Here is a 27,439-nt window from a genome sequence, read left to right on the forward strand (position 1 = left end):
AAAAAAAAAAAAAAGCATCCTCTTTCTCTATGCATTGACCAAATTAGAGTTAATAATCAAATTTAAGGAAGAAATCTTTTTTTCAGTTCATAGAAGTATCTCTAGATCATCTTTGGTGAAATGCAAAGGAAAATTCTTAGACTATAATCAAAGAAAAGAACTGAACTGTTTTAGGAAAACAGGCATTTTAAAGTATAATACTGTTCTTAAGATTTATCTTGCTTAATCTTGCCTCTGAAATTTGTCTATTGTTTGATATTAAAAACTTAACTGCAAAATGAGGAAACTCTAATCTCTCTCGGAAGAAAAAGCTTAGATTATACTTATCTAGTCTAATAAAATTGTTTCCAGAAGGTTTATGTGTACAGAATTTTCTTTCACTGAACAAAGTGTGACATTCTGCTCCAAAGAATATTGGCAATTACACTGAAGTGTAAACTACTATTTGCTATTAAACATTAATAAAAGAAACTGAATTTTAAGCATTAATACAACTTCAAAGCATTTGTAACTTGAAGGAAATCTTCAAGTCTTCAAAGATAAAACATCTAATCCAATATCCTGATTTTACAGATGAGAAAACTGAGGTTTAGAGAAGTGAACTGATTTGTTTAAATTGCAAAGACAATAAATAGAAAATCTAGGAGGTACATAGATACAGAGTCAGTCCTAAATTCACTGGTCTTTCTCTTCTCTTCTATTTTCTATCTATCCTATTTTCTCTTCCTATTCTTCTTAGTAGGGACCATTCTGATACTTCATGGTCCAATACTACAGTTTAAGCCTGTGGTACTCCAGTTGTACACTTCTGAAGTTATATAATTCTCAAAAAAGTCATTTCTTATTACTTATTCCTTTATCCTCACTTACAACTACAAAAAAGAACTGATTATGCTCTTGATCGCATCACACACATTAGTAGGAATATACTATTCTGATTTTAACAGAAAAGTTAAAAAACTAGTGAAGTATATGTAGTACTGTTATCCTAAAGAAAAGTTTCCCCAATTATATTCCACAGAATAATTTAAGTTTTCCAATATCTGCTCTTCTAAAATATTAAATGGACTCCCCAATTCACAGCTACCATGAAAAAAATATCAGAGATGACTGGAAAAGGGAAAGGTCCCGTTATTACCAAGAACAAGGGACAACCAACAAACCATAAACTTCATTGATTTACCCAACAAAATATTAAGAAGTCAAAAGGTGCTAGCACCCCGCCTCCATTTAAAATTTACATGAAGATACAAATGGGTTGAAATTAGCATCACTGAAGGGATTACCCATATCAATGAAATCATGGGTACAATGAAGTATTATAATGTTGTTTGTTGTTCAGTCATATTTCAGTTGTGTTTCACTCTTCATGTACCCAATTTGGGATTTTCTAGACAAAGATACTAAAGTAGTTTGACATTTCTTTTCCCAGCATAATATTAATTAGGAAATACATGAGTAAATACATACTCAATACATACTAACACACTTATTCTGTGCAATGTTTTCACTATGAGCAACTGTTTTGTTTCAATACTACTCTCACGATCTCCACTACTCTTACCCCAGAGATATTACATAACTAGCATTCAAGCTAGCACTTCTGACTTCAAGGAATTTCAAGTCCTAGAACTCCACAGACAGAGCAATTAAGGAACCACTACCTTAAATCTTAAAAAATATTCATAAACGATGAAGACAAAACTAATACTTAGAAAAAGATCATCTGTTTCTACATGTTTGGACTGTGAAAACCCATCACTGTCTATCCTGAAACACTTGCTCTATTTGGGTTTTTTTTTTTTAATAATCAACATGATCAGAGGAAAAGCTCTGAAAAGCTATATGACAAAAAAAAAATAATTTTAGTTTCTTTCATATTAAACAGATAATCCTGCTGATGGGGATTCCAGAGGTCTCTAATTTTAAATAATACTCTCCCATATACCTGCACCATCTTCTCAAATAGTATGATTAGTCTTATGTAGTTTACAAAAATTTTCCCCCCAAACTGAAAAACCAAATTCAAGTTCTAAATGCACAAAAGAAATCAGAGTTAAGCTCAATTTGCAAATCAAAAATTTTTAACTGAATTTAGCTTTAGAATAAAGCAAGCTCTTCACTGTTAACACCACCATTCCTTCCCTCAAACTGCAACTGAAATGGTCATGATTTCTACCCTAAGTTCTTTGGATCATACCATCTGCAGAGCCTGACAAACTTACAGACACTATCTTCCTTCATCAAAATTAAACAATAAGCCTATTATTTCAACAGACAACTTTAAAAAGTGAGATATTGTTTGAACACAAATCAAACAGATTTTATAGAGCAATTAAGTTACCATATTTTATTACTAACACCTAGTCATTGTCAATTTATGTACAGACTTTGAAATTAAGTTTTAACATTTTTTCATTTCCAATTCCCTTACCCTGAAATATTCTCTATCCCTATAATTCACTTCTAATCTACTCTATATATAGTGAAAATGTCAAGAAATGGGGAGTTTATTTTATGGGAATAAGAGTATTTTGATATTATTAGATAAGCTTAAGCTGCCAACATATTCTAACATACTAAATTCTCCTAAATGAGGTGCCTAGTAAGTCCTTAAACAAAAAAACCAGGTGATATTATGCCTTTTTCCCCAAAGCTGACTCTTTATTCTAAAGGATAAAAATTATATAATCATTCATACAGAGATAGTTAATATCATTTCCTTAATAGAAATTAATAAATGCATCTTTATGGTCTGCAAAATAACTTTTTTTAAAGGTTATATTTGACTCATCTTCTTAGAAAGGAATACAACTATTTGTTCAGCGTTCTACTATTAAAGCCTCCATAACCATTATCTTTGCTTATAGTACATAATTGGTAAGTTTGTATATTTTATTTAGTCTAATACAAATTTTTAATGTAAATGACCACAACTCGTGAAAACATCCACTAATGCAATAACAGTTATCTAAATTGGTAAAGTGAGTACTCACACTGAAGATATCTCTAATCTTAAGGAATTTTTAAAAGTTATATTATACATATGGCATATACATTATTTATTTACCTCGGTAGTTAGTTAATTTGAAAATCTCACTGCCTAAATCATGTTGATAAATGTAACTTAATGAGGAAGGTCAGGGGCACATCCCAACAAACTACAAAATATGACCAAGAAAAAGATGGCAGTATAACATATCAACCAATAGAATGGGAACAATATATAAAATCTCTTTACTCTATAGCAGACTATACTCCCTTCTTACTTCATACTTAGCATGTATTGCCTGGTATATTATAAGTTACCTTACAAGTCTTACCTACTTAACTAGACCGTAAGCTTCCTGAAAATAAAGATTTTTAATTCAAGTTTGTTACCTGATTAACAATTCATTTGTTCTAAATTCTGGAGTTACTACTTTATAGCAATTTCAAAAAAGAGGGGAAAAAAGACAGAAAAACCCTATAAATGTACCAAAGGGTATTCACTCATTAGTCAAATTACAGTTCTAATTCATTTATTTTTCTCAAGGTCTTTACTTTTTTTTTAAATGTCCTGAACTTACCATATATATGAAAAGAGGCACAATGCTCTGCAATGCTCCCATATATTGTCCAAGTGCTAAGTTAAATCTTTCAATATAGAGTTCTGGAGGGCTGGCCTGTAGGAAGCAATTTTTTAAAAGTTAACTTTTTTTCTGCCCTGATTAATCTAGGAGAATAAAAGCAGTATGGTTAATAACTACAAAACGATCCCTTACCATGACTTGAAAAGAAATTCAAAATAGCATTGTAACTGATACTTGAATGAAATGAAAGTTTAATTCTGAAGATTAAACATTAGATCAAAAACTAGAACACTTTCTACTACTAAATGTGAATATGAAAAGTTACATAGTTTGGCTAAGAGTCCTTACATATATATAAAACTAAAAGTCTCATTAAAAGGCTTGATATCTTCCTAGCTGGGAAAAAAAAAAATATATATATATATACACATATATACACATATATATATATATATATATAAAATGTTTAGTTGAAATAATGCTCTAAAGTACAAAGTTATTATTTGAATTGTATATTTATCTTCAACAACTCATTTTGTCTGATGCAAAACAAAAAGTCAAAATGTGAAAAAAGTTGGGGAGACTTCATACAATATGAAATTGCAAATCAAAAACCTACCCTGTGAAAAACACCAATACCACATAGTATTTTACATTTTCCTTAAATATGGTCTAAACATTTTAACATATGAATTTATATAGTTCTCTAAGAAGCTAAAGCAGTCTGTCTTATCAGTTCTGATAGCAACTGTGCAACTATGGGCCAAAGATGCTTATAGGCTGTTTGAGTCTATGCCATTATCTACAAGAATAAGAATCATCCTCTTACCCCGCCTTCTCCCACCCTCACCCCACCTCCATCCCAACTTCAATGGGTTATTTTGAAGAAATGATTTGAGTCATAATTTTACAGATAAACAAGCAGAAAGTAGTTAAATGTCTTCTCCAACATAACCAAACACAAAAGCCACAGCCTTATGTCACCTGACTTGGGGGCTTCACTATGGGTCATTTCCTTATTAGACCATGCAATCACAAAATATTCACAAAAGTGAAATCAGTTGTATAAAGTGGAAAATAGAACATTTTTCTCTTTTGGATCACAGAACACAAGTCTTGTTTTTGTTATACTATTACCCACAGAAAGAAGTCTTGCACTATTTATGATAATAAAAAATATATAGCAGCTCATATTTATGTAACACCTTAAAGATTTTGCAAAGCACATTAAATTATTTCATTTAATTCTCCCAACAATGCTATGAAGTAGATACTTTTAATTCTCTTTTACAGATAAGGAAATGAGGCTCAAAGAGAATAAGTGGCTTGGACAGTCACACAGTTGTCTGAAAAGGGATTCAAAACCAAGTCTTTCTCACTCCAGATCAAACACTTAACAATACTACACTTTCTCTCTAGAAATTAACTGGTCAGAGTTCTGTCCTTTTCACTCATTAGTTGTATGATATGAGTCAAGGCATATTCTTGTGTACTATCTTACTCACAAGCTAGCTATGGGAATCAAGTGAGAATGTACTTTGAAAGGTATAAAATGCTGAATAAAATAAATTTTATTTAAGCAAAATTTGCTTTTACAGTAGCAAAAATCAATGTAACTAGGGGACAGGTAGGTGGCTCAGTGGATTAAGAGCCAGATCTAGAGATAGGAATTCCTGAATTAAAATTTGGCCTCAAACACTTCCTAGCTGTGTGACCCTGGGCAAGTCACTTAACCCCCGTTACCCAGCCCTTTCTGCTCTTCTGCCTTGGAACCAATACAAAGTTTTGATTTTAAGATGGAAGGTAAGGGTTAATTTTAAATAAACAGAAAAAATCAATGTAACCAAAACAAAAAGGAAATGTTGGGAATAAAATTTTATGCAAGGGGGGGCAGCTGGGTAGCTCAGTGGATTGAGAGCCAGACCTAGAGATGGGAGGTCCTAGGTTCAAATCTGGCCTCAGACACTTCCCAGCTGTGTGACCCTGGGCAAGTCACTTGACTCCCATTGCCTACCCTTACCACTCTTCTGCCTTGGAGCCAATAGACAGTATTGACTCCAAGACGGAAGGTAAGGGTTTAAAAAAAAAAAAAAAAAAAAAAAAAAAAATTTTATGCAAGGATATTACAAAGGTATATGCAAGAAATATGAATGTAAAAGATCAAAAGCCATTCCACAGTGGATAATCAAAGAATATGAAGAAATCATTCTCAAAAGAAAAAATAAGATTGTAATATAAGATTGTTAGAAAATACCAATAGGAGGAATACACATCAAAACAACTCTAGAAGTTTTACACCTTATTCCCAGCAAACTAAAAAATAACTATAAGAAATAGAGCCAAAGTTGGAAGGGTTGCTGAAAGATAATAACATGAATATAAACTATCAATTTACCCAAACTATTCTAGAAAGCAATTGGGAATTATACTAAGTGACTAATGTGTTCCAGAAGCTAGGCTAATATACCTTGAACAAGTCAAAGTGAAGAAATCATAGCCAGGAAAACTCAATATATAACTATTATTTAAATGGAAAAAAATAACAATTAAAATAGAAATCAAATACTCTGTAATAATATCAGTAATCAAGCTTAAAACTCTACTTTGCATGTTTAGGAGATTACAGATGTGGAACATCACATGTAACAGAATTAACTATTGGTCATTTCTGTTTCCTCTTTATTAAAACAGATAATCTGAGTAAGGGAAAGAAATATAAAAACAAAAAATAGAGGTGATATAAAAATAAAAGACAATAAAAGAAAATTTGCTCGTTACTTTAAAAGAATAAACACAAATATTTTTAAACAGAACAATATATTAATTTCATATACTGAAATTGTGTAAAAAATTTTTTTTAATAATTTCTAGTAAGGCCAATTGGGAATGTCCAAAATACTGTATGAACATTACAGTCATCTAACACTAAGTGAAGGAGCTTAAAAAGTGATCATGATTAATGTTAATACAAACTTTTTTTTTTTTATTTAAGCGTCTATAAAACATATAAAGATTAGAAGAAAAGACCTTTGAAATCCTTTCCCATGCTAACATTGTAAAAGTATCTAAAAAAGAGGCTCAGGTCCCTAACATATGTACATATATGTATATATACACACTCCCCATATTAAATAATGATCAAGAAATCCAAAGAGAAACAATAGTAAGCTCTTCTGTTTAATGTAGATCTGCACAAAAAGAAAGCAACAATAATAAAATTATTAGTATTACATTTATACAGTACCTACTATATGTCAAGCATTATGCTAAGTGCATTACAAATATTATCTTATTTGATTCTCACAAAAACCCAGTGAGGTAGATGTTATTATTATCCTCAATGTACAGATGAGGAAACTGAGGCAAAAAGAAGTTAAGTAACTTGCTCAAGCTTTTGACACTGAATCTGAACTCAGACCTTCCCAACTCCAAGGCCAGGGTTCTATCAACTGGGCGACCTAAACTGCCTCCAGAAATCTACCTATAAGAGGTGGTTAATACTAGTTATTGGTACAGGAATAAATAAGGCCTGACCCCACAATCAAAAGTGTTGGGAAGATGATAGGAGAGGATAAGTGAAGTCCAACCTTGGCCCAAAATCTCAAACTTGGAACTTTTTGTATCATTCTGGCACAAAGTAAGTACTTAATAAATGCTGACAGATTGACTAACAGAGGCTTAAGTTATGAGGCAAAAGAAAACGCCGAACATAACTTTTTAAATGGATATTAAAGTTAAGGGTTAAGAACAATTCAAGAAAATGAACTCCTAGTAGCTGAACTACAATCAGGATCCCAAGGTTTTGCTAGTAATAACATAACAAAGAAAAAATTCTTGATATTCAAAGATAAAGTTTACAACCATGAATAATTTACCCTATGAGAGAGGTTACAAATACAAACCAAGGAGGCCAAAAACATATAAGCCATCAGAAGGGACTAAAAGTTAATAAACTCCTTACATAACAGGAGAGAAGACAAATATATATTTAGAACTCATCAGTATTCATTGGTCAAAGAGATGGTTAAGACAACCATGGAGGCAGCTGGCTCAGTGGCTTGAAAGCCAGGCCTACAGACTAGAAGGTCCTGGGTTCAAATTTGACTTGACACTTCCTAGTGGTATGACCCTAGGCAAGTCACTTAACTCCCCATGGCCTAGCCCTTATCATTATTCTACCAAGGAACCAATACACATAACTGTAAGTCTAAGACAGAAAGTAAGGGTTTTAATTAAGTGGGGGAAAAGTCAAATACAAAGCCTAGAGGCAGTTTTCATTTTTTATTTTTTGTGATTTAAGAGGAAAGAAATATACTAGGGAATTAACAAGGAAGGTACCAGACAGATCAGTTGATCCACATAACTGGAGTGCCTGAAAAGATTATACAGATAAGAAAGAAGGCCCTTAACTGATGCTAAACAATCATTTTACATCTCCCTGACTAATTTCTTATCCCACTCACTACAGTGACTCTTTCCAAACCTTTGCATCTCTCTTCAAGCCTCCCAGGGGTCCTTGTCTGCTCTTCTCAGCCAAGAACTTAGCCTCATACTGTATAGAAAAAAATGGAGACCATTTGCCTAAAGCTCACTCTTTTCCCTTCACATCTCACATCACTAAGATACTTTCTGCTACTATCCCCCTCCTTTAAGATGTCTCTCTGGAGTGACACTTCTCACCACAGCAAAAACTTCTACATGCACTAATGATCCATTTTCATCTTTTCTCCTCTAACAGACTCCTTAATCTACTTGCTATTTCATTACTATCCACAAACATGTCCATGTCTTCCTATCCTCCAAAAACTCATTTGATTCATCTGTCCCTGCTAAGTACTGTCCTTTATCTTTCCTGCCTTTTATGGCTAAAATTTTTTTTTCCACTTTTGGTCACTTGCCATTTATTCATATTTGTGGATTTGTTACACTTCCTCAGGGGGAACATTCAGAGCGATACAAACCAAGAAATGACAGTGGACAGTCAAAGGATATTGGTCTTAGAAAGGATTTCTCATTTGTTGTGTTTTTTAAAAAGTCAAAAAACTATAAACTGAGGACAATTGGTGAGCTAGCATCCAGGGTCCCATTTGAAAGCTAGAGTCTTCCCAGGGATTACTGCTCACTGAAAGAGAAAAGGGGAGTCCCTGCCTAGAGTCCTCCTGTGCCATACTCCCACCCTCCTCTCTCTGGCTGGGAAATGGGTCCCCACAGGGCTGGCTCCATAAACTGGTTTACACTTATCTCCTTTGCATAGGCAGCCTTTAGCTACACAACCCAGACCATCCATCTCCTAAAAGCCCTGGCCCTTCACCTCCAGGTACCAGCTTTGTTGGGAAAGCTGGGTTGTTTCTGGGCAGAGCTCCTCCATGCCAAGGGACCTCTTCTCTTGCTCTCCTCCCTTAGATCAATTCTTGTCTGCCTGCCCACCTCTCTCCAATGGGTAATTTTAGGGCACACAGCCTAGAATATGGATAAACTTCTTGAGAAGGTGATTTACAAATAGGTACCTCCACTTCTTCCTCTGTTCTCACTCTCAACTCCTAACAGTCTTCTTTCTATCCTTATCATTTGACTGAAACTGCTCTCTCCAAAGTTACTAATGATCTCTTAATTGCCCAATCTAATGGCCTTTCCTCAATCCTCATTCTTTACCTCTCAGAAAGGTCTAAAAGCTATCTTCCAGGAATAGAAAAGTGAAAACCCCATTAAACCTTTCCTTGTCAGACCGACTCCTGAAGAATTATTTTTAGTAATGGGCACCACAGCTTAAAAAGAATATTAATAAGAGTATCCAAAGAAAAACAACTGGGATAGTAAAGATCCTTGAGTCTATGCTAGGAATGGGTTGAAAGAATTAGGCATGTTTAGACTAGAGAAGATGACTCAGGGAGGATAGTTTGCATTGAAGAGTTGCCATTTTGAAGAAGGATTAACTTAGTCCTTAAGATCAAACAAGAAATAACAGGGGTAAGTTGTAAAAATTCAGGCTCTATGTCAGGAAAAACTTTTTTTTTAAATCCTTACCTTCCACCTAAGAATCAAGACTATGTATTGGTTCCAAAGCAGAAGAGTGGTTATGGGCTAAGGGATGGGGGGGTAAGTGATTTACTTGCCCAGGGTCACAGAGCTGGGAAGTATCTGAGGCCAGATTTGAACAAAGGACCTCCCATCTCTATGCCTGGCTCTCAATCCATTGAGTTACCCAGCTGCCCCAGGGAAAACTTTTTAACAAATAAAACTAACTATACAAAAGTCAAATGGTTTCCCTCAAAAGGGGTTGGGTTTCCCCTCCTTGGTTGGCTTGAAATAGATGCTGAACAATCACTTGTGCAAATTATAGCAGGGATTCCTTTTATGTATCATTTGTACTGGATAACTGCTGAAATATCTTCCAACTTCAAATACAGTAATTTGTTATATACATTTAAGAACAAGCTATAGCTAATAGATTCATGGTTTTCTATAAAAAGAGCAATAGACTATATATAACAAAACCTAATCCCAGCTCAGTCACTTAACTAATGAGAAAATTAAACTGTCTTTTTAATCTTATCTTCTTGAATTGTCTTTTTAATTCCTGTCTTTTTTAAACTGATCTTATTTACAATTGATTTTATCCCCTAAATGCCTTGGTCATAGTTCTTTTTCTTTAAACTTAGTTCAGAAATTCAGTCAGCCTATAATAGGCTGTGGGTCCAAATCCTCCCCCCTTTCCTCAATCCTTACCAAAACTAACAGGTTCCCATCACCAGCACCTGCCCTAGCAATACCTGGCAGAACACCAGAACTTCCTTTTCTTCAGCCTGTATATATACACCCTACATGGCTGAGCATCAGCCTCAGAACCAGCCTACCCACCCACCCCAGAGACCAAGAATCCCCACCCCTCTCAGGGACATCCAATGAACTTAATCCAGATAGCTCACCTTGCCCAGAGACAACAAATAGAGGCAACACAAGTCACCTCATCCCTGACAATCCCCTATTCTTCCAATCCTCTAAGACAGGTCTCCAGCCTCCAGGGATCATCACTCAACACACTGCTCATGACTTCCACGAGTAAGTATAACTCTCCCTGTCCCCTCATCTCAGGGACTCTGACTTACGGCTTTTCAAGGAAAAGCCCATGGCTTCAGCCCCCAAAATTCAGAACTTTCAGTTTGAACCTCTCTTGTCCCTGACTCCCCCCACTCCAGGGACAGCTGGGAGAGGGAGGGAGGGTCACTCTCATCTTAGGGCTACCTCTGTCTCAAGAGAACACTTCTATTGGCGCAGTGAGGAATATGGGGCAGGAATCTTGAACTCGCCCTTTTCCTCTCTTCCCATTTATCTCATAATCTTCCATTCCTCTGAGTCCAGACCACAATCTATCTCTACCTATCTGTAACTCTGCTCAAGCCATTTCTCATTCCCTTACCCGCCACCACTTGGGGGACACCAACTCTGCACCTGTCTCATCTATCTTCTCTCCTTCCCCCACTCTGCTCCAGAAGAAACCTCTCAATTCTTAACTGTACTGAATTTAGAAAGCTTTCAAGTTCTGAATAGGACTTCAGAATTCAGGCTGTTTGCAAACTGTTACTTTTTGAGGTTTGCAGTCTGAAAACCTTCCTCCTGGTTCTGTGATCAACCAAGCATGAAATCAACCAAACATTTCCCTCTTCTCTCACCACAGAAACTGGGAGTTGAAGGCATCATTAATCAAGGTGATAAATTTAACTCCCTACAAAGTTAACCCTCTTTCTGCACATTTTCCTTTAGCCATAACTTTTAGTCTAAATCACTAGTTCTGCAAAACAAAAAGTGCTGTTTGAGGTAAAAGTTTTTGGGACTACTGAGTTTTTAATTCAGGTATTGTAGTTTGATGGACCATTGATCAGTATGACCAGTCAAAAGAAAAGCCACAACATATTGAGATGAAGGTTCTTAAAGTTGAAGGACACAATTTTAGCATAAGCTGAAATGGGATCCCCTTCTAACTAATATGAATCTCACCTGATTATTATTCCTGAGTACAGCTATGAAGTGCAACTGTCCTGCATAACTGATTAGTATCTCTGACTCTTACCTGAAATCAAACAATGTCAAAATCCTTTCCCTGCTCTTTCTTTTCATAGCAAATGTCTATAATCCATATCCAAAACAATCAAGCAAGTTGGTAATTGAAGCCACTGATATTTGAATGTGCATGACCATCAAATATGTTCCACTACTAATCTAAGTATCTTTACCCCACTTCAAGTTTTAATCAATTAACATGGAATGGAGAAATCTAACACTAAGCTGTATTCACTCTTTTCCTTTCTTCTGCTCTTACATCCCAAGAAATAATGCTCTTCCTGCCTCCCTCCCATTTTACCTCTTGTAGATCCCTCAGCACCTTTCAGGTCCCCACCTTTATCAAAACAAAGTGACTTCTCCTATATATCCCTGCTTTAAAAAAAAACTCCTTTTATAATACCCCTGGCTCCTCCTCCACAAACAATGTTCTCATATTGAGGTCTTTTTAGACATCACTAACACCAATCCAAACTGAGGGATGGAGACCAGGACCATAAGAATCCCAATTGACCCATGATGCATCCTCCTTAGAAGAAAGCAGTCTAATGAGTAAGAACTCACATTCCTTTGGACTCGTGGCCTCTTCCCAAAATCCCTCCCACCATCTTCCACTCCCATTTTTTCTTTTTATATAAAACAAAAGATGGGAATGACAGACAATAGGATCAAACCCCCCTTTCCCCAATCTTTATTGAAAGTAACAGGCCTTCCCCCACCAACACCTGCCCCAGAAACACCTGGCAAAACACCAGAACTTCCCATTCTTCAATATATACACCCTACATGGCTGAGCAACAGCCTCAGAATCTGCCCACCCACCTACCCCAGAGACCCCACCACCCCCAGAGACGAAAAGTCCCCATCCCTCTCAGGGACATCCAATGAACTTAATCCAGATAGCTCATCTTGCCCAGAGACAACTAATAGAGGCAACACAAATTACCTCGTCCCTGACAATTCCCTATTCTTCCAAGAGGTTACACCCTTCTCCACTCAGGTAGAGATTCTGCAGCCATCTTTACCAGTGCTGGACTCACCCTTGCTCGCCTTGCCGCTCCCCTTGCCACTCCCCCTGCCACTCCCCCTACCACTCCCCCACCCAGAGGTCTCTGCATACACCTCTTCAGGCATTGGACTTCCCCCTAGCTGGTCCCTTTCCCCCATTCTCCCATTTCTTTCCTCCAATAAAGCTTTGCTATACCACCTCACTCAGTCTAGTCTCATTTGTTTCTTGGGTCAAACTCCAGTCAGACTGAGGATAATAAGTTAAAAGTTTAGAAATCCAGTTCTTTTGCTAATCACTGTTTTATTCTTGCCTCAAGGAAATCTGCTATCTTCAAAGAATATGGGTAGACCCCAGAGAGTCTATTCTAGTATCTTTAATAGTCATTAAACTATCCTTAAGGATGGATATCTTTTTTGTTATTCCAGGACTATTCTTAGTTCACCATCTTTAATCTTGCAAGCTAATTTAAGCAATGAAGCAGGGGAAGGAGGGGGTATTGCTAACATCATATACCAACCAATGATATTGTCCTCAACTCTGTAAACAATTTTGTTTAATTGATTTTGTCATTCATGTCAAGCTCTTTCTTGCATGAATGACCAGCTAAACTCAGTGTTTATAGTTTATAGAAGGAAACTTTGCAGTGTTCCTAAACTTGAAAGAAACACAATACAGAAGCATCTAGAGCAGGGGTCGGCAAAGTATGGCTCTTGAGCCATATCTGGCTCCACCTCCTGACCTGCTAGTCTACGGAGAGCCCCAGGATGTGCCCCAAGGGGGCCTTCAGCCCCCACCCCATATTCCAGGGCCTTCTGCCTCCATCCTCCTCCTTCCCCACACATTTATGGCTCTCATGGCCAAAAAGGCTGCCAACCCCTGATCTAGAGGATCTCACCAACCAAAGGGAATCCCTTTACAAATTCGAGATTATACCTCTTCAAACACAGTATCAACATCCTTGGTAGGCATACATCTAACACCATTTTCTGTTTTGTCTGATGTTTATGATCAAAATATCATTAAACAGTTACTTCTGTTGCTGTCTTTCAAGAAATATGAAAAGATTATGCTTCATAATTACTGAAAGAAAGCATTTGCATTTAGCATGCTATTTTTTGCTCTACTTAATAAAAAGCATTTTCATTATCATTAATAAGCACAGTGCAATCATGCATTGTCTACAGCAGTCAGGCAAATGCATGAAGATGAAAAATAAAGATGTGGTTCACTGTGGAATATGGCTTGTCTGCCTATTCCTTAATGCCCTAACATTCATGATGCCTTTGGTATATGAGCCTCAAAGATTTTGTGCACTGGATAAAACAATATAGGTCAACAGTTATTAATACTCTCTTAAGTCATCTCTTCTTGGTTTTAAGTCCAAGAATTTTTCCTATTCTTTCCTTCCAAGTCCAAGTAAATTGAACTTTCAATGCTTTCTCTCAATGTCCTCTATATATATATACTTGGTCCTAAATGAATGCTCTTCCCCTCACCTTTGTTCTTGCTAGCATCATTTCTATCTCTTCTACAAGAATATCTGGAATTTTTTGGAGTTCAGGTACAATGGTTTTATTCTCCTTGATTGCGAAAATTGTTGCAAAAATATTTGTCTTTCTTTTCTATTTTTTGTCTAAGTCGATTTTGCTTTCCTAGATCTCTTGCCAAGCTTTCTTTAAACAGGATCAATATTTTGATTTATTATTCACAAAATACATCAATATTTATAAAATCTTATGAATCGGTTTATAATCTAAGCTTGTGAGGTCTCTGAATACATACATCTCTCACCACTTGGCAGATAAGTCAAGTGTTTTCTAAGGTGATTTTTTAAAAGGGTCTTTTAGTTTCCTTACCATAGATGAGTTCTGTATAACATTAGGCATGTTGTCATTGTCATTTCTGCTGTCCATTATTCACTTTTTATTATCAATTATTTTAAAATAGTTAGAGGCTAAAATTTTCAATGTCTTTTTCTGATTGTTTTCTTTTTTTAATAACTTTGATCTTCATAGTGGTTCAACTGTATCTAAACAACACATAAATAAGAAGTCTTCTCTTGTGCATTAAAATCTTACCGATTTCACTTTTTGTGACATTACTTATTATTCATCATGCCCTGTGGCTGCTAATTCTTTTTTTTTTTTTTGAGGAAAATACTCACAATATAGAATCATGAGGTTTCTTTCTCCAAGTCTGGTTTCTCTCATACCTTGTTTCTGATCCATGCTGATATATTTCTCAGCAGCTTTACCTATTCGTATTCAAGTCACTAAGTATCAAAGTGTATCAAGATTTACTTTGAAGGGTCATTATCATTATTAAGTTCTTCACAGGATGTTTCTTCCTCTTCAAACTCAGGAACTAATATTAATTCATAACCTGCAATTATTTTCATGATGGGTCTTTTTACAAATACTTATCAGTACTGAAACACCAGATAAATACATTATATTTCATGTCAGATTGTTACTTTAAAAATAAACTTTCCTAGCACAAAAATAAAAGTAGTTTTTCTCTTGAAGTGAAATTTCTAAGAAAAAATGGTACAAGCTTAATTTTAAGCAATACAGTTTTTCATGATTACATACAATGTCCAAAAATATTATCAAAATTTAAAGTTTTTAGAAGAAAGCTAAACCAAATTAGAAATAAATTCCTAAAACCATTCTAAAATAAAATGTTATCAATATATTTAAGTGGCTAAATTTTATAAAATCAGCAATATCATTTAACCTATGAACACTGATTTTTAAATCAAGTTACTATAGGTGGGTGCCAAGCGGTAAAGAATGGAAGCCAAAGGATGCAGCAAAATAATGCCTTTACAAAATAATGTCACGACAAAGAATGCTATCCACCTCCTGAGAAAGAATTGTTGGGAGTCCAAATGAATAACAAAACATACTATTTTTCATTTTATTTTATTTGTGTTTTTATTTTGGGGTTTTAGCTTCATATGAATATTTTCTCATAACAGTGACCAATATGGAAGGAGGAGGGAAAGGAGAGAAGGAAACAGTTTGGATCTTATGATTTCATATAATTGAGAAAATAATTTAAAAAAAAAAAAGAATGCCTTCCCAGCAAAAGAAACATTTCCCACATTTTCAAAGCAATATAACACATTTTTCACTAGAAGAAATGTTAATCTTATAATAAACTGATTTCAAAAAATGAAATATAGACTAGTTAACATAATTAATCTGCACTTGAATATCACAAAATGAAATATATTAATTTCTCTCTCATTTCACCCAAGGCAATCACAAAAGGTAGCCCCATACTTTTATGTTAATATCACAATATAAAATTTAAATTATCTCCTAGATTTATGCATATATGCACAATATAAACACAAATGCATATACATTAGGTATATGCACCAAAAAAACATTTTATCAGTCACCTCTTAAGATTTTTCAAAAGTAGCAATAACTGTACAATTACATATACTGCTTCTAGTATAACCTTTTATCTTCATATTCAAATCAGTAAAACCAAAAAGATGGCTCAATAACACAAAGATAGAACCTTTAAGAAGTAGTGACATTTGAAAAGGTCAATAAATGACAATATTTTGGAATTTGGACTTCTGAATATTAATATTACTATCCAAGCTCATTTGGATGTCAAAAAACAGAGGATTTCAGTTACTCAAATTTTATTTCCCAAAGTTTACTGGTTCTTTGATTGATTTCTATTACTTCAGGATGTGTTCATCTCATTTAGTATTTAAAGATGGGTTTATTTTGCAATCTTTTTATTCACTAAAATTAAATAGTTGTTCTTTATAAGATTTTTAAATTTTTTTAAATTTAAAATAATAAAACCAATCCCATTCTAAAAAAAAGCTTTATATGTCCCAAAGTAATCAAGGAACTAAAATACATTCACTTTATTTCTTCTGGTTCCAAAATTTAAAACTCACATGCTCACTATCACCAGAGACGCTAGTGTAAAAAAGATTCTTGTGCAGACTCAGGACTAACTCATTTTCTTTTCTAAATCTAACCTTATTTCGTAAACTCCCTACAGTTATTTCCAATCCACAGTGATGATTTCAAGGCAGGAATAACACATATGTGTTTCTCTATAAATCAAGTCCAGAATAATATCTGAACACATACTAAATAAAATAGCTTTTAGATTCAGTCTAATTCTGCCTTAGTACATATGAGAAAATATTAAATCATGATAAAAGTATAGGATTTGGAGTAATGAGAACTGGATTAGAATTTGGGTTCTATTTATGATCTTGAACAAGACATAGCTTCTTCCCCAGCCATCAAGTTTTCTCATCCACAGAATTAGGAAGGTAGATCAAATGATGTGAAGTCCATCTCTGTGTCTAAATGCTATGATCCAAAGACAACAGAGTGCTGCTTCATTCAACTACATCAAGGGTAGTATAATTAAGACATTCTGTATGTTGTATGAACACTGGGAAGTTTAGAATTAAATTCACTAGGATAGCAGTATTATAGATTTGGAGTTTGAAGGACTTTTAGTAGTAAAGTCCAACTCATTTTTGCAGATGAGTGCATTAAGCTAGGAGAGATGAAATTACTTGAACCAAGGTAATACAAGTAGTAAGCAGGCAACATGATTTGAATTCAGGTTCCATCGACTCCAAATCCAGTAATCTTTCCACTGTAGCACATTATCACCAGGACAAAATAGAGCTTTGTTTTACAAAATGTCTGAGAATATTTTTGTTTTGCATAGATAAATACTTATAAAATACAGTAAAAGATTGACATTTAAGAAATCATGTTGTATTGCTCTAGTAATTTTATTTCCTTAATATATGATTCTGTAATTGTTAACCAAATTTTATTACTAAAAAACAAACTATACATATAAATTACTTTAAACATTCTTAAATAGGCTACAATGTCATTTGTAAAAACAGTAAATCACAGGATACAACAATTCTGTAAGTTTAGGGAGTTTTCTACTCCCTAAACAACACCCCATTATGTAGTTGAAATAACCTTCCCCACACAAGGTCAGATAGCCTTTCATTACTTCTGTCAGTATAATAGGTTTGAAGAAAATTGTTCTCAAGCAATCAAGAAGTAAAATGAGGGAAAACAGATTAAGCAGCAGATCTTTTCAAATTCACTTTGTTCCCATCTGCCTCCATCAAAGAAATACATTTACATGTAAAGGTTTTTAATGTAAGCTTTTTGTTCTTTGTAATTTCAAGGTGTTCAAATTTAAGAGTTCAAAAATAATTTCCTTTTTGCCTTTTTTTTGTTGAACTGCTCTAACACATTGCTATAGCAGAGAGAAAATGAATTTTGCTTTTGAAAAAACTGTACAGAAGTTAAAAGGAAAAAATAGAATAGGGCTTAAAAGGGACATATATACACACATATGAGAAAGATAGTCTGAGGTAAGAGTGAGGAGGAAACACTATACAACAAACATGGCTGGATCAGACAGAATCCCTACTACTACTAACCAACCACAAAGGTTGTCCTATCAAGCCCAGGATGGTTTGGTTGCTATCCAGGACAAAAGAGCAAGATGAAAGCAGCAATACAGAATTGCTTATTCAAAAGTTCAGTGATCATAACTTGGAGAATATCTATAAATAATAAGTATTCAATATGATCTTTAGCTTCAGTGCTACTTTCTTCTGGGGAAAAAGAAATTAGATTTTATGTCTGAACCTCTTGCAATTTGACTTCCATTAAAAGAAAACTGTCTTCAAAATTACTAATCACCATAGCTAAGTATAATGGATTTTTTCTTCCTATCCTCATCTTTAAATGATCTCAATGTCAGCTGGTATTGCTGACCACCTAATACTCTTTGACCAACTCCATTCTCTTGATTTTGAATTGATTGATCTCATGTTATCCAACTATCGAACCACTCCTCTATTTCTTTTGCTAGGTTCCCAAATGCCTCCCAAATAAAATATAAACTGTTGAGCTTGGCATGTAAAGTTCTCCAAAGTCTGACACTAACCTACTATTACAAATTTCTCTACTACTACTCTCCCTCATGGACTTTACATTCCATCTTAACTGAACTGTATTCAGAGGCAGAATCAAGATGATGGAATAGCAGAAAGAATGATAGTCTAACTCCCTCATCAAACTTCCCTTAAAAAGATCTGAAAGGGGGCAGCTGGGTAGCTCAGTGGATTGAGAGCCAGGCCTAGAAATGGGAGGTCCTAGGCTCGAGTCTGACCTCAGACACTTCCCAGCTGTGTGACCCTGGGCAAGTCACTTGACCCCTATTGCCTACCCTTACCACTCTTCTGCCTTGGAGCCAATACTGTGTATTGGCTCCAAGACAGAATGTAAGGGTTTTAAAAAAAAAAAAACTGAAACATGTACTAGACCAAATCTTGATGGAGAAATTCAAGGAAAAAAAATTATATCAGTTATTTTTCAGTCAGAGATCTGAGGCTGGGCACCAGGGCAAGAATCACTGGGATAGGAAGAGATTCCAAAGGTAATGTTAACACAGAGTACAGTACAATAATAGCAGGTTCTATCTGAAAGCATTAAGCAGTTACAAATCAGATTTGGAGAAGATCTGCACATTCTGGAGTCAGACAGGAAAAGTTGTTAGTATACTAAGCAAGGAACAAATCTGGAAGCAAACTACAACTGTGTGGTTCTAATCACAGCAGCAGACTGGAATTGGGGATGGGATGATGGTTCTAACAAAGGGTCTAGGATGAAATTTATAGTGTAATAATCAGGGCAAAAGATTAAGAACAAAGAACAAAAACAAAAACAAAAACAAGAAAGAACAAAAAGGAAAACAACAAGAAAAAAAGAAAAAGAAGGTCAGGACAGATACTCCCTCTTTCCCCATCCTCCACTTGCACAGAGTTCAGCCCTGATATAAAGTCCAAAATTAAGAAGTAGGCTGGAATAGTGAGCCAGTGTATGAAGGAACAGACAAACAACAACAAAAAGCTCACCATCAAGAGCCACTACAGGACTAGGGAAGCTCAATACACAAACTCAGCAGAAAAGAACTCTAAAACATCCAGAAGCAAAGCTTCAGAATTCTTAGAAACTAAATCAAATGTTTAAGAAAAAAAAAAAAAAGCTAAAAAATTATTTTCAAAACCAAACAAGACTGGTAAAGGGAAAAGGGGGGCTGGGGGAATGAGAGCTATGGAGAAAAAAATGTGACACGATAGAATTAACAGCTTGGAGCAAGAGGTATAAAAACCTTGTCTGAGAAAATAAATCCTTGAAAATCAGAATTGGCCGAACAGAAATTAACTCCATGAGACATCTAGAAATATTCAAACAATTTCAAAAGACTGAAGGAAAAAAATAGAAGAAACTATAAAGTATCTCAAAGCAAAAACAAATGACCTAGAAAATATAACAAAGAGAAAAAAATTAAGAAATAGACTACCTGAAATCCATGACCAAAAAGAGACTATATATCACATTTCTTTTTTTATACCCTTACTTTTTGTCTTAGAATTAATACTAAGTACTAGTTTTAAGGCAGAAGCTACACATAATATTTCAAGAAAATATAAGAAAATTGTCTAGTTCTTATTGAATTATGGGAAGAATCCACTAGTCACCTCCTAAAAGAGATCCTTTCCCTAAGAGGAAAAAACAAAACAACAACAACAAAACACACACACACACACACACACACACACCTTCCACAGATATAGTTGCAAAAATCTAGACCTTACAGGTCAAAGAAAAAAATACTACAAAATGCCAGAAACTAATAATTGAGGTACCTCAAGGAGTCACAATCAGGATTAAGTGATCACAAATCACACAATTAAGCAACCATAACTCTAAAAGAGCAGAAAGCTTGGAAAATGAGATCTAGACTTACAGCCAAGAGTAACTTATCCTGCACAACTGAACATAATACCCCAGGGAGGAAAAATAGATCTTTAATGAAATAAAGGGCTTCCAAGCACTCCTAATGAAAACACCAGAGCTGCATTAAAAAAAAAATCTAACAAATATAAAGAAATCAAGAGAAAAGGTAAACATAAGTGTAAATTAAATGTTTATGTTCCTTTATGAGAGATGATACATGTAGCACACCTCAGAACTCTATCAACATCAGGGTCTGGGGGTGATTCTGTTACTCTTTAATGATCTTAAAAGAAAAACAAAAAATATATTTTACACAACAAGAAAATGAGAGTGGAAAAGGTTAGAGAAAGGAAAAGGGGGGGAAATGGGAAGTAAATTAAGAGGGATGAGTCAAACACAAAACAAACTCTTAAGGGGGGATGATAATTATGTTTCAGCTGAAGTTAAAAGAAAAAAGGAAAGGAGGCGATTATGAACTCAAACAAAGCATAAGTAAAAATAAACATAATTAAGATAAAAAGAGAAATAGCAATTTGCTAAAAGGTACTATTATATAATGAATTAATATATACATAAAAGCATGTTAAGAGTAGGAATGTAGACAGAAGCATACTATTTTTCACTTCAGTTTATCTGTGTTTTTATTTTGGGATTTTGGTTTTTATATGAGTATTTTCCTCACAACAAATAACCAATGTGGAAATATGTTTTGCATAATTGTACATATATAACCCAGAGCAAATTGCTTACTATCTTCAGAAGGGGGGAGGAAGACAATTTGGATTTTATAATTTCAGAAAATTTATGTTGAAAATTGTTATTTGGGAAAATAAAAATTATAACTGAGAAAATAAAATGTATTTGTAAGTCATTAAAACATGGGACAAGGAGTTTCACGGCCTTCTACAAACCTAACGGTATTTTGATCTGTATTTCAATTTACAAGCAACAACATAGAAAATTACTTTCAGAGAACCACTGTAGCAAAAAACTACTAATAAACATTTCTCTTCTGAGTTTGAGGAGGCAATAACAAAGACTAAAAATGGATAACAAAAGCCATCAAACATGATATCCTTATTATTGCTTAGTTCTTGCCAAATAAATATTGTTTTATCAGTAAATATAAATACTAGTTACCATACTTTTAACTCTGGAATTCAATCCAGACACTTAAAGATTCATTTGTTTTTAATAGAGGTATATAATCTAAGTTAGCTGACATTTAATAGCTCACAATTCTCAAGTTGGTACTAAAAGCACTAATAAAAGTCTGAATATAATTGATAATTATAACATTATAATTATAAAATGTAAAAAGCAGACAACATAAAGGATAAATTTAGCACTAGGCTTGGAAGTAAGAAGACCTGAGTCCTTTAGAAACTGACTAGCTATATAACTCTAGGTAAGTCAATTATTCCTTTTGTCTCAGTTTCTTTAACTATAAAATGGGGATTATAACAATACCTATCTCCCAAGGTTATTGTGAGTATCCAATGAGATATTTGTTTAGTATCATGCCTAGCAAAATAATACATGCTGTATGAAAGCTAGTTATTATTATTATAAATGGATAAATTTCTATATTCTGGTTCTTTCCAATTATTTCAAAGGAATATATAATACAAAATAAAAGGTCACATATTTCAGGTGTCATGACTTATCAGTATGTGTCCACTCCACCTTCTGTCATGGATGCAGATCTCACACCTATTCTGTGTTTTAACATACTATACAATATTTTTCTGAATTTTCCTTTTACTTCTTTAAGGAGAATCTATCCAATTCACTGAAATATTCTTCCTTTAATGTTTTTAAGTGTCCCAAGATATCATTCTATCTGTCTACCAGCTATATTTCATTCTCACTAAATTACTGACAATAACTCCTCTTCCAGTCATATACAGCTACCATAACTTCTATAACACTTTTTTGGTGCTAGGCAGGCTACAGCAGGTTACAAAAACTCATTTGCAAAGAGAGACAGACTCTAAACAACATGGAAGACAAGGTGTACTAGAAGAAATAAAACAATAAAAGAGATGATATTATATAATAAAATCTAAGCCAAATGAAAAATCTGAATTATTACAGTATAGTAAAATACTAGAACAGCATTTTAAAAATTGTTACTCTTTCCCCCAAAGTCTAATTTTAAATGTCTTTAATACAGCTATTAATTTGCTTCCTACAATTTCTCCATTGTGGATAGAATGAAACTGTTCCACATTAATATAAGTCTCAGGTGTTTCAGTTAGCAATGAACTCAATCTCTAAATTTCCATAACAACAGCATTAGCAGCCAGCCTTTTAAATTACATACTATGAAAGGAGTAAAGATTTTCTGATCATTTTACTTCAATTTTTAAAAGTTATCTCTGGAGGAAAATGCCCCCCAGTCCATTACATTTAAGCACTCTTTGGACCCTACAACCATCATGGTTGCTTCTTATAGAAGAAAAAAACCTATATTCATAAATAGCAAGAATTTAATGGACAAAGACCTCAGAAGTGAGGTCAACTGTTAGCCCCTACATTTTGTTTTACACATACACATCCAAAGAAAAGAAAAATACCTCTCCAGAGTATGCAGTGTTCCACATAACTGAATTTTTCCACTAAAGGTTTATCTCTTATCAGGAAAACCTATTAAATTTAGACTTACTTTAAGGAAAATCTAACATAGATTATATACTTCACGATGTTCTTAAACAGTATAATTAATATAATTCAACCTTTTTGTCCATGATTCCAGATTCATCACTACAAATATCAACTAATGTTCTTTACTACAATACAGAAATGTCATCAGAGTCTACTAAGGAATACTTGGCTTTTGGCTTATATGTAAAATGGCTTCACAGTACTATTCTTTTTAACAGAGTGGAAGGAGAAAGGAGTAGGATCAAAAGAGGAAATAAAGAGGGGAACTGAAGTAGAAAAAGCAGTAATAGCAATCATGATCTCAGACACAGTTAAAACAAAAACAGATTTAATTAAAAGAGATAAAGAAGGAAATTACATCTTGATGAAAGGTACCATAGACAATGAAATAATATCAATACTACACATATATGCATCAAATGATATAATCTCCAAATTTCTAAAGGAGACTGAAGACAGGATTCACTCTCCTTAGTCTATCTTTTAAATTGAATCAACAAAAGATTGAACACCCAACTTAGTGCTAGGTGAGAAGCCAGCAAAGATACTTGGAGAGCTCCACCCTTTTAACTGGATCAGTCAGGAATTCTTTTAAGAAGTTCACACAAGAGTTCACAATCTCAGAAACTGTTCAACCAGGAAACTGTGAACCCTTTTGATGAGAAATTGACCTTCAGAAGGTGAGAAGTTGATCCCATGGACACTGACCCCTGGGCAGTGCTAGACAATTTGGAAACTGTGATTGGCCCCTGTGAAGAGGGGAGGAGACAAGAAGTCACCATAAAAGCAAGCCCAATTCCCTCAAAGGAGATGGTCTTTGAGAAAATAATTGAAGAGATTATCTTCTGGAGATAAGTTTTTGACTGGGGAGAGTCTTCAAGGGAGCTTCCCTGGGGAATGAGGTTTGGATCCTGGGCTTGGAGCTCAGCTTCAACTTGGTCTCTGACTCCTGGACTACTTCCTTGGGTGAGTGAAAAGCTGACTACCTTCCTAGTTTCCTAAGAGACTACTAGAGGTATTTTCTCTAACCTCTTTCAGATTTCTCTACTTTATTGTTTCCCCTCTATTTTGGTAAATAAACTTCTGACTTGAGATATAATAATTTCAGCAACCACGTTAATTCATATAATTTAAATACAACCATTAAATTTAACCTTTACACTATAAAGCAGTAATCATCAAAACAATCTGGCACTAGATTAGTTGAATAGATTAGGAGAGTAAATGATTATCCCAATTTTGGGGATAAGAACTCACTATTTGATAAAAATTACTGGGAAAACTGGAAAACAGTATGGCAGAAACTAAGAATAGACCAATATCTCTCTCTCTCACACCTTATACCAAGATAAGGTCAAAATGGCTATATGATTTAGATAAAAAGGTTGACTCCGTAGGTAAATCAGGAGAACACAAAATAGTTTACCTTTCAGATATATGGAGAAGGGAAGAATTTATGACCAAGTAAGAGACAGAGAGCATTACAAGATATAAAACGAATAACTTTGATTATGTCAAATTTAAATGGTTTTGTACAAACAAAACCAATGTAACCAAGATTAGAAGGGAAATAACTGGAGGGAGGTGGGGAATTTTATACCAAATTTCTCTGATAAGGATCTAATTCCTCAAATTTAAAGAGAACTAAGTCAAATAAGAATATAAGTCATTCCCCAATTGGCAAATGGTCAAAGGATATGAAGAAGCAGCTTTCAGATGAAGAAATCAAAACTATCAAAAGCCAGATGAAAAAATGTTCTAAATCATTCTTGATTAGAGAAATGCAAATTAAAACAAATCTGTGATACCACCTCACTCCTATCAGATTGGTCAATATGGCAAAAAAAGAAATGTGATAAATGTTGAAGAGGATGTGGTGAAATTGAGACACTGATTGATGCACTGTAGGTGGAGTTGTGAACTGATTCAACCATTCTGGAGAGCAATTTGAAACTATGCTCAAAGGGCTACAAAACTGGACATACCCTTTAATCCTATAATACCACTGCTAGGTCTTTATCCCAAAGAGATCATAAAAAAAAGGAACGGTCTTACTTGTACAAAAATATTTATAGCATTTTTTTTTGTGGTGACAAAGAATGGCTGAATAAATTGTGGTATATGATGGCGAAGGAATACAATAGAGTTATAAGAAATGATGAGGAGGATTTCAGAAAAAGCTACATGAATTGATGCAAAAAGAAATAAGCAGAACCAGGAGAATATTGTACACAGTAATAGCAATACTGTATAATGATCAACTGTGAAAGACAACTATTCTCAACAATGCAATGATACAGAATAATTCTGAAGGACTTATGATAAAAGAATACTATCCACCTCTAGAGAAAGAACTTTTAGAGCTGGAATACAGGTCAAAAAATACTATTTTTGCACATTAGTTTATGGGTTTTTTTGGAGTTTGGGTTTTATTTGAATATTCTCTTACAACAATGACCAATAAGAAATATGTTTTGCATAACACATGTATAATGCAAATCAAATTGCCTACCATTTCCAGGAAGGGAAAGGGAAAGAAGGAAGGGGGACAATTTTGATCTTATAATTTCAGGAAACATATGTTGATAATTGTTATTACATGTAACTGGAAAAATAAAATCTTTTAAAAATAAATTAAATTTTTAAAAATTTTAAATACTGTAGCTTGAATCTTAGGAGCAGAGGGGAATCTTGGTCCCAACTCTCAAGCCAAATCTAAAGCCTAAAAAAAGGATAGCACAGGCAGGAATCTCAAGCCAAAGTAAAGACTATTATTCTGTTGCTCTGAAAAAGGACAACAGTGGCTCAGTCTAATAGGTGTCTACTAACAGAACAAACCCATAGGCCTATAAGCTCAAACCCAAAACCAGATCAAAAACTTGAAGAAACCAGACAAAGACAGTATTTGGACTTTGTTCTGGATTAGACCACTTTGGGAGCACTGAAAAACTGCACAGACACACAAATGGAGAAAGACAGAGACCGGGAAATAGTGACAGAGGAGAAACAGAGTACAAAAGACACTAGCATAAAGACAGGGAGATAGATTGCCCTAAAGGTCATTCATATTATATTTACTAATAAATTGTCTCTGTTTTAGATAACAGAAAGGTTAGTTAGTATACATTCAAAACGAATGACTCAAAGGTAAACTTAGCATGGCAGAAGAGAAAAGGTATTGGATTCAAGTTTAGGAGTTTGATGCTTCAAAAGTAGACCCGAATGCACCAAGTGGCATAGCATCCAAATTCATAAAGGAGAAACTGGCAGAGCTCAAGAAGGAAATAGATAGTAAAACCATACTAGTGGGAGATCTAAATATTCCTCTTTCAGATCTAGGTAAATCAAACCAAAAAATAAATAAGAAAGAGGTAAGAGAGGTAAATGAAGTCCTAGAAAAATTAGATTTAATTGATATGTGGAGAAAAATAAATAGGGACAAAAAGGAATACACCTTCTTTTCAGCTGCACATGGCGCATTCACAAAGATTGACCATGTTATAGGGCATAGAATCATTGCAAACAAATGCAAACGAGCAGAAATAATAAATGTAACCTTCTCAGATCATAATGCAATAAAAATAATAATTAGTAAGGGCACCTGGACAGGAAAATCAAAAACTAATTGGAAATTAAATAATATGATTCTCCAAAACCAATTTGTCAAAGAAGGAATCATAGAAACAATCAATAATTTCATTGAAGAAAATGACAATGATGAGACATCCTACCAAACTCTGTGGGATGCGGCCAAGGCAGTACCCAGGGGGAAATTTATATCCTTGAGTGCATATATTAACAAATTAAGGAGGGCAGAGATTAATGAATTGGGCATGCAACTCAAAAAATCAGAAAGCGAGCAAATTAAAAATCCCCAGATAGAAACTAAATTAGAAATACTAAAAATCAAGGGAGAAATTAATAAAATCGAAAGTAAAAGAACTATTGAATTAATAAATAAGACTAGAAGCTGGTACTTTGAAAAAACAGATAAAATAGACAAAGTACTGGTCAATCTAATAAAAAAAAAGGAAAGAAGAAAACCAAATTGACAGTATCAAAGATGAAAAGGGAGACCTCACCTCTAATGAAGAGGAAATTAAGGCAATCATTAAAAACTATTTTGCCCAATTATATGGCAATAAATATAACAATTTAGGAGATATGGATGAATATTTACAAAAATATAAACTGCCTAGATTAACAGCAGAAGAAATAGAATACCTAAATAATCCCATATCAGAAATAGAAATTGAACAAGCCATCAAAGAACTCCCTAAGAAAAAATCACCAGG

General features: G+C 34.3%; 1 protein-coding gene across 1 annotated transcript in view; it reads right to left on the bottom strand.

Moving 5' to 3' along the window:
* CACUL1 (CDK2 associated cullin domain 1) overlaps positions 1-27,439 on the bottom strand; it is an 82,602-nt gene that overhangs the window by 25,466 nt on the left and 29,697 nt on the right. Inside the window, exons 4-5 of the mRNA XM_044660186.1 lie at positions 3,570-3,665; positions 2,226-2,262 (exon numbers count right to left, since the gene is read on the bottom strand). Of these exons, the coding sequence (XP_044516121.1) occupies positions 2,226-2,262; positions 3,570-3,665 (133 nt within the window). The remainder of the gene's footprint in view (positions 1-2,225; positions 2,263-3,569; positions 3,666-27,439) is intronic.

Source organism: Gracilinanus agilis, chromosome 2 (assembly GCF_016433145.1).
Source record: "Gracilinanus agilis isolate LMUSP501 chromosome 2, AgileGrace, whole genome shotgun sequence".
NCBI lineage: Eukaryota > Metazoa > Chordata > Mammalia > Didelphimorphia > Didelphidae > Gracilinanus > Gracilinanus agilis.